Source organism: Sinocyclocheilus grahami, unplaced genomic scaffold, assembly GCF_001515645.1.
Source record: "Sinocyclocheilus grahami isolate Dianchi unplaced genomic scaffold, SAMN03320097.WGS_v1.1 scaffold1683.1, whole genome shotgun sequence".
In the NCBI taxonomy this organism is placed as follows: Eukaryota; Metazoa; Chordata; class Actinopteri; order Cypriniformes; family Cyprinidae; genus Sinocyclocheilus; species Sinocyclocheilus grahami.
Window position 1 is genome coordinate 265,197 of NW_015506862.1, and position 9,135 is coordinate 274,331.

General features: G+C 39.5%; 1 protein-coding gene across 1 annotated transcript in view; it reads left to right on the forward strand.

The window, feature by feature from the left end:
• LOC107572023 (myomesin-2-like) overlaps positions 1-9,135 on the forward strand; it is a 40,028-nt gene that overhangs the window by 22,250 nt on the left and 8,643 nt on the right. The window contains exons 19-28 of the mRNA XM_016258424.1: positions 941-1,103; positions 1,271-1,377; positions 1,688-1,732; positions 3,470-3,606; positions 4,457-4,601; positions 4,717-4,779; positions 5,296-5,363; positions 5,464-5,577; positions 7,143-7,230; positions 7,335-7,373. Of these exons, the coding sequence (XP_016113910.1) occupies positions 941-1,103; positions 1,271-1,377; positions 1,688-1,732; positions 3,470-3,606; positions 4,457-4,601; positions 4,717-4,779; positions 5,296-5,363; positions 5,464-5,577; positions 7,143-7,230; positions 7,335-7,373 (969 nt within the window). The remainder of the gene's footprint in view (positions 1-940; positions 1,104-1,270; positions 1,378-1,687; positions 1,733-3,469; positions 3,607-4,456; positions 4,602-4,716; positions 4,780-5,295; positions 5,364-5,463; positions 5,578-7,142; positions 7,231-7,334; positions 7,374-9,135) is intronic.

The window sequence follows — 9,135 nt, forward strand, 5'->3', positions numbered from 1 at the left end:
AATGAATGAATAATTCCTGCCCACTACACGGATATATTTGCTTTCCCCAACAGGCCTATCTATGTAAACGATTTAGAAAAATTTCCGTTGATTCACACTTTATATCATCGCCACGATATGTATTGTCATATCACCCAGCCCTAACCTGCAGCAATGCTTTAAACACATTTGACAAGCTAGTTGATAAAAAAAAAAAAAACACGATTAGCTATTAAAACTGATTGGCTAACACTATTTTTCCCCTTGTCAGTGCTCTTTTATTCTTTCATGTTAACTGACGGCAAATCTGAATGTTGCACTATTTTAACTTTAATCAACATGTACAATTGACCATGACATCCTCACCTTATCTTATTCCAGAAAAGTCACTCACCCAATGCTGAATGGAGTTGTACAGCTGCAGCTCACGTGATGAATGTTGGGGTTGGGGGAGGGGGTGTGTCTGAACTAAATCAGCACCCTGATAAAGAGGTTGACTGGCACAAAGTATTTTATGTATTTTGAAAATGCAAAAATACTAATCTTAAATGTATTTAAATACAAATTACATTAGATTTTTTGCTGAAGGCTTTCAAATACAAAATACTAAATAGTATTTTGTATTTCAAATACGTATTTTAAATACATGTATCTGAAATACTGCCCATCCCTGGACATTCGTAGTCCATTTTAGATCTTCAGAGGAGCGAAATATCATCTAATTAATATTAAGATCATATGTATTTCCATATGAGTAATTCAATGTATGAATTAGTATATGGAGATAATATTCATTATTTACATCTGATAAATTGAATATTGTGTCCTCCAACTTTTTCTAATCATAGGGAACAGTACTTTTCAATAATCCCACTCTGTCCCAACTGTAAATATCCTATTTTGTAGTCTGCACATCTTGTTTGCTTGTGTGCAAATTCTTCTCTGTTCTGTTATGTTGAAGGCACCCAGGAAATCAAATGTGGCGTCGATGAGGAATCAGGTGACATTTATCTCTCTTTTGAGAGCTGCCAAATAGCGGAGAAATCAAAGTTTGTGTGGAAGAAGTCCTACCAAGAAATGACTGACTTCTCTAAGGGAATCATCGTGAAGACATCAGGCAGCCAGTAAGACAAACACACGTACGATGTGTCCTAACTAGATCTGGACCAGATACATATTAGCTCAAAGCATATTTAGGGCAATGCCACAGTCTGTGCATATTTAATTCCGTTTGTTTTCCTTTTGATGTCCCACCGAACAGACACTAATGTTTGCTCATTTGTTTCTTTAGCTCAACTTTGCTTTTTAAGAACCCAGACAAAGAGGAATTGGGCACATACTCTGTGTCTGTTACACATAGTGACGGTGCCTCCGCCAGCTACAAGATCTCAGCAGAAGGTGAGGGCTGTTAATATATTATGACTATCACCTTCATTATTAATACCCTTCCTCAAAATTATATAGAGAGCCAGACACTATCAAAACATTCCACTGACAGATTCGAATCTTATTTGATTTGGCTGTCGGATACTTGTCAGTGTGTTGATCTGTATTATGGATGCTACATCATCTGCCGTGAAGGGGTTCCTGTAATATTACATATTGTACAAAGATCCTTAGTAATAAAAATAATAATGCTAATAAGATTTGTGTTGTCTTCTGTTATGTCTTTGAAAGTGTTTATAGTTGCCTCTGTCCTCCATTTTAGAGCTGGAGAAGATGTTGGCCCTCAGCTATGACATACGCAACCCAAGTGAGTGACCCTGGATAGTAGAGATTGAACACAAACCATGTTCAACACGTGTACATGTACTATTCAGGGCTCCCACAGTCTTGGAAATATTCCAAGCTTGTAAAATGATGGAATACAAGAAAATCCTAAAAGGTCATGGAAATGATTGTAACATTTCACAATTCGTTTTGTGGCACATTAATCCATAGTTATTGTTCTAGTATTTGGAATGTAAAAAAAATTTAAGTATTATCTATTGCATAATTACCTAATGTTAATGTATAGAATCACTGTGCTTCCAAAATTTCCATAGTGTGTATACATTTTTAGTTATTCTTTGCTCTAAAACAATTTATTGGCTAAAAATGACTTTTTCTGAGTGTAGAAATGTATCACTCTATGATTTTATCTAGATAGATGGCAATATTCAAGTATGGGAACCCTGAATTTTAATCTGCCTTGTTGCTACATTGCTTGGCAACCATTAATGACCCTGCAATAATAAACTGTATGACATGACATATTATTAATAATAACATGACTATCTATTGAACATTAGTGTCTTTTTTTCAAATTACTAGTACCACTGTTTTATAAAACACTTGAGGCTATTACAGTGATTTTACCAAAGTTAAATGGGATTAGGTCAGGGTTGCCAGGTTTTCACAAGAAAACCTGCCCAATTGGTACTCAAAACTAGCCCAAAACTAGCCCAGTGGTGTTTCGAGGGGGTCCCCAGTTAAAAATGGCGTTCCGGGGGGTAAAATACACGTCTTTTGGCGGGCTTCCCCAGCTAAAATTCGCCTTCCAGATGATAAATATCATGTTATTGGAGACACTTCAACCCGCGGACATGAAAAACAACCCGCGGCAACAGTGTTAAAGTAGCCCAATTCCATGGGAAAACCGCGGACTTGGCAACAATAGTTTAGCTTCATGCTGTTTCTGACACAAGTGGCAACCTTCCGGTCTCTCTCGTGAAGCCAGTGACTAAAACTGCAATTCATCGACTGGTCCCTAAAGGCTGGCTCCAAAAGGGAGTCAGTCCCATAGACTCCCCATGTTAAAATGCCCAACTTTACAGCAGAAAAAAATGTGTTTACAGCCGTACAAAAAATAATTTTGATCTACATAGTTAATTTTGCCCTTCATGACAACTGTGAGGGGAGTTAATGCCCAACTTTACAGCAGAAAAAAATGTTTACAGCCTGGTACAAAAAATAATTTTGATCTACATAGTTAATTTTGCCCTTCATGACAACTGTGAGGGGAGTTAATTTTTTTATAACTCATCCATTTAAATTATATTAAGCCTTAAAGTTCTGCATAATTAAGGGCGTGGCCACTTGAGTGACAGGTGGATTACCACCGCTGTCACCGGCTTCGAGCTAGGTGGGCGTGGTTTCAGCAACCAGCTCCCACTTCTTTGCCCATTTTCGATTATCTGGGCATGACACGCTGCCAAGATGGCGACGGCCGGCTCCGCCCACTTTGAGCTTCAAAACCGCTCTTCAGAAACCTACGGGTGACGTCACGGACACTACGTCCATGTTTTTATACAGTCTGTGGCCTGACAATAGCATTTAAGCATTTCAAATTCACTGTAAAAAAGGACATGGCTTATCGCTTAAAAACTCTTGATATTTTTCTATATGATCGGCATGTGTTATTTCACAAGTGTAAAGTCATGCGTATGAACAGTGACAACACACAAGACAATATGTCAGATTGTCACTCATCACATCTCTTGTGTCACAGTTATCCCTCTGAAGACTGAACTGGCCTATAAGATTCTAGAGAGAGGTCGTATGCGCTTTTGGCTGCAAGCTGAGGGCATCTCCTCTGCTGTGACCTACAAATTCTTTGCCAATAACAAGGAGCTTGTCAACTGTGAGGTAAACAACTGCAAATAAAGTGGTACAGGCAACCACGTCTTCATTATTTCATAAACAGAAAGCAGAGAGTTTTATATTACCCAAAAATGAAGATTCTGTCATTATTTACTCATCCTTAGGATCCTCCAAACCACATATGACTTTCTTTCGTCTATGAAACATAAAATAAGTTGTTTAACAGCACAGTAAAAGCATCACAAACAGCATCCATATGACTTCTGTACTAATTTCAAAATGACTAAAGTAATTATGTACTGAAAATATTTAACTTTAGGAATACAGAAAATATCAGTATCATACTGGTTATCAGATTATTTTGAATATATATTGGCTGATATATTAAATGTAATAATGTAGTATTATATTTTTAGTGTGTATATTCTAATATCCTTTGTCCTCCAACTTAATTTTCACAAACACAAATAATTGAATAACGCTCGTTAAATGTAAGCATTTTTTGAGGATCTCAAGATCTATCTGTGCATATATAATGATGTTATTTAAAATTTTAGTGTTTTTTTTTTTTTTTTACAAAATAATACTGCTGCATCCCTTTCACTGAACTGAAAAGGCCAGCATGGAATTTCTGCTATAAGTAATGCCTTTTGTTTTCTGTGGTAGAAAGAAAGACATACAGGTTTTGTATTTGATTACTGAATTGTCATTCTCTGTGAACAATCCCTTTAAGCTTAGCTCCAACCTTTGCTGTGCACGAAAACATAACCAATCCAAATAAATAGATTCAGCTCTATTGCAATATTACCATCTGTTATGTTTTTCTGTTCCATTTGCGTGAGCCTCCTAAGAAAAGCCCAGGAGAGAAATGTTTACCTCTCCGGCTTTTTCACAGCAAACTAAAATGAGTCACGATGCAGCTACGGGCATTATTGAGATGGTGATGGATCATTTCACTGACGACAGCGAGGGCACTTTCACCGTGCAGATCCAAGATGGCAGAGGCAAGGCCCAGTCCTCTCTGGTGCTGATCGGAGACGGTGAGAGCCAGCATCGCTTGAGGGCTTCTGTAGCTCTCATCTTGAGATATCGTGCTCCTCTGTTGAACTCTACTCACTGACCTCTTATAGTTCCTGCTTTATTTTCCTTTTCCAGCCTTCAAGGCAGCGCTGGCTGAGGCGGAATACCAAAGGAGGGAGTACATTCGTGTGAAAGAGGGTACTGCACTCATCCTGTTGATGCAGCTGTTGAAATAACCTTCAGATAGAGTGAATTACAACCTGCGGTTTTGTAATCCATTCTTGATATTACTTTTTTGAGGTTTACAAACCAGCTTTGCATTATATACAAAAATCTCTTATTGGTTCCCTAATGAAAAACTATTGCTCGCATGAATAGTTCATCCTAAAATTAAGGTCCTTTCATCGCCCTCATGTTTTTTCCAAACCTGCATGACTTGCTTCCGTAGAACATGCAAGAAGAGATTTGAATAATATACCAGTTTTTATACTGTATTATGTAGTAGATTCTTCTCAGACTAGTAGATTTTGAATCCCAAATTTTGTCTCTTGACCTCCCAGCTAAACCAGATAACAAACATCCTTGCCAGGCTGTGAGACCAGCTAAGCCTAGCAAACCACTGGTTTAGGTTTATGTTTTTCAGTATAGTTGCTCACTGATTCTTTGAGTTTCCCATGATTTCATAATGTTAATTTTCTATTTTTATTCTTCCAGGCCCTCATTTTATGGAGTTCCTCTCCATTCAAGTTGGTGATAATGCCTCTGTCACTCTTGTTTGCAAGGCAAGTTGAACGGGAATGATTTAGCCAAAGCAAACTGTATATCAAATTGAAGACTGACTGATGATATATGGTCTTTTTTTGCATGTCTGACCCCCTTCAGGTGGCTAATTTGAAGAAGGACTCTGTGTTCCAATGGTATAAGGATGATGTAGAGGTGATTTCTGAGGTGCCTGCTGACTTGAACTCAGGAGTCTGCAAGTTCCCCCTAACTAATGTGAGCACTTCATTTCATAAACACTGAAGCTAAAAATAGTTTAGTCAAATGTCACTCTAATCTGTCAAAGCTTACCAAAAAGCCTTAAAATCACACATTTAAATGTATTTTAATCATGACAACTCTCTGAAGATTTTAGCATGGTGATGGATATGACAATGTTAGTGTATTTGGTCTTGGCGGAATAGATCTGCTACGCTGCTGCTGTTGGTTATTGCTGTAGTTGTAGATTATTGCTGCTGCTGCAAGTAAGTACAGGAACTTGCTACTTCCAATGCATACAGTGATACGGTGCCGTGAGTATTTAAGACATACTGCTGCTGTACAAATAGCATATAAAATAACCCCGTAGCAGATCAATACAGGTGAAGCTGGGGAAGGTGGAGGGTTTCAGAGAAACTCTGAAGCGCGCTGCAGGAATCTCTAGTGAATGCCAGCCAGCCATATAAATGCAAGGCAGTAAGCTCATTGGCTGCATATGCAGCATGAACCAATCAGCTTGTGCCAAGTCATTTAACTCTCTGAATATCATCAGTTACGTTAACAACCCATCAGCCTGCGTCATCTAGAGTTTCATGACTAAACTATATATTAAAACAGCATTTCACCCAAATATTATATTCCAGGTTATTTAAAATTTCCAGTGAATACATAAACAATAGAACAGTGATCTAAAAGCCTTACACATGAAACAAACACTGGGCTAAATTGTATTAGCTATTAGCATTAGTGAATTTGCTTAAACAAAAAAAAAAAAACTGAGTTTAATGCACAGCCTTTTAATGTCAACAACTAAATATAAGGGGAAGCTTTTCTACTTCTCTTAAATGTTTTGCATGGTATCCTGATATTGTGAATCAATACACATTTATATGGCTAATTGCAGTTTATTAGCATTATTCACAATTGTTTTTTCCATCATGTCCAGAGAGCAGAACAGATCTATGACCCATTTATGGGTTCGTGACCGCTAGTGTAGCCAGTAACAGACGTTTGTGTTTGTGCTTTCCATAATCAAAGTTTAAAATGTATCAAAAGTGTACTGAAGCATGCTCAATGCTAAGTGCCATAGCAAAGGTTATTTCAGTAAAAAGACAAATAATCCCTGCTGGACTGTTATGGGTAATTGCTCTGTTTTTTCAGTCGATATTCTTCACAGTTACAAAGTAAAACAGCTTGTGCAACTTCCATAAATACAAAGAAGCTTGACACATGTCAAAATTATACTGCATTTGTTATAATCGCTCCTGACATCTTATGAGAACTACCATAAGAACATTTCACATGAGAAATAAATTTAAGAGCTTCTGCCTCCCTGAGGATTGAAACCAGGGGTCTCAATCAATTGAGTGCCATAGTCATTTTTTGTAATGCTGGTTATTCTTTTACATTTTTTGTCAAAGCTATTTTTATAAAACTATATGAAAAAGCTATAATTTACTCCCAAGACAATGTAGCACAAAAACTATTCTGCCGGTAATGCTCTAAAAAAAAGCATCACTCAGGTGGCCTGTTTTTGTGAGATGCTGTGTTTTTTTGTTCAATTTTTTATCCTGATATTCTAGTTCTCCAAGAGGGATGTGGGACTATATAAAGCAACCATCACCGATGACAGAGGCCAAGATGTGTCACAGATTGATGTTTCTGGCAAAGGTACCATCTCTCAGCATTGTCTTATCAAATATAGAAAAATGTAAATGTGTGCTGGAAAATGTTCCATAAAACGTGTATTAAAGAAGTATTTTTCTCGCCCACAGCTTTTGATGACATCATTAACGAGCTCAGTCGTGTCGCTGGTGTGTATGACATGTATCATCATGTTTGTCATTTGGCTCTCCAAAGCCAGCATGTCTTTACTCGTGTTAACATCAACTGATTTTAAATCAACCGTCTCTCATCTTCCCTATCCGTGGAGCCTAAATCCGGTCATCTAGCTTAAAATGGACCAGAACTTCAATTATGAACTTTTTATGGTTTCCCATAGTTCATTTTTAGTGCTGTGCTGGAGCTGTCAGGGTCTTGGTGATGAATTGTATGACTGTAACCCAAGGGTGACTTTGATACTCTGATAATGTTTAAGTGATTCTTCTGAAAACATATCCAGATTTTAAAAAGAGCATAAATAAGCATCAGTAAAGCCATCTGATTAAAATTCATATACACAGTAGTTAAAGATACTATTATATTACAATTTTATAAAACTAATTTCATGCTTTTAAGCATAAGCATAAGACTGTTAGAAACATGAGTTCAGTCAAGTGTTTCCAAACTTTAGACTGGTAAAATATATAACAATAATTTAAATAACATATATCATTTTTGAGCCCTGTGATGGATCCATCCAGGGTGTTTCCCTGTTATCGCCTTGGGACCCTTGAATAAGCTACAGAATCCCTGTGATTCTACACAGACAGTGAATTACAGTAATGAGAATTTGTTAGGAAACTCTGCGTGATTGCTATTTTTTTCTCACATTGCAAAAATAATTGTAAAATAAGTTCCCTTTCAGTCAGTCACGTTCTACGTTACGTCAGTCATGACTGACGAATTGGGATCTTGCCCGAGAGCCCAATCACCTTAGAGTGTAAACTAAACAAGCCAATGACAGTTGGCGTGCGTGTTTCGCCACGCGCACCCCGCCCCGCAGCGCGGGTATAAAAGGAGAGCACGTGCAAACGCACATCAGCTTTTCGCTTCGGAGCCGAGCCTTCTCAGGACGAATCTCCGCGAGTGTTTGGAAGAAACAGCTGGTGTTGGTGTTACGGCGCGTTGCAATTCAGTGCTGCTCATCTTCGGCGTGCTGCAGCTGCCATTCTGCGGTCTCGCCGCGACCTCGCCTGGGCGCTTCAGCGCTCTCTCTAAAAGAGTGTTTCCTTTTTTCCTAAAAGAGCAAATGTCTAAAAGAGCTCCACGAGCGACGGGCGTCTTTTTAAAGAAGGTTTCCCGCTCGTGCGTTTCTGGATGCGGTCGTTTCCTGCCTCAATCTGATGGTCATGATCGCTGCCTATCGTGCCTGGGCTTACAGCACACTGAAGCACCATTCATGGATGAGTCATGTTCTCAGTGCGGGAACATGACCATCGCGACATTGCGGTCTAGATACCTCCTCATTAAATGGGGGGGTATCCCCCTTGCCATGCCCTGCTCTAGCTCTTCCGGTTCTCGGAGGGCTACTTCGGTTCATGGTCAGGGAGACCTGAGGGTTACAGTGAGAGCTTCCCCGTCGAGTACGTCTCCGCAGGTCTCTCATTCCTCAAGCATGGCGCAGCCCCTGGGGTTTCCGGACGAGTGTGCTGGGTCCTCGGACAGGGCGGGGTCCAGCATCTTGTGTGGGACACAGGCAGAGGACAGGATGTCGATCGCTGCATCGGAGGGCGAGCTAGGCTCTGGAGATGAGGATTCGGCTGCGTGGCAACCGTCAGGTAGAGTGGCATTGCCCGAGTCAGATCCAGAGCTGACCGCTATGCTTTCCCGGGCTGCTGAGAGTGTCGGGCTGCACTGGAGGCCTCCGCCTTCTCCCGAACGCTCGAGGCTGGATGATTGGTTCCGGGGGGCGCA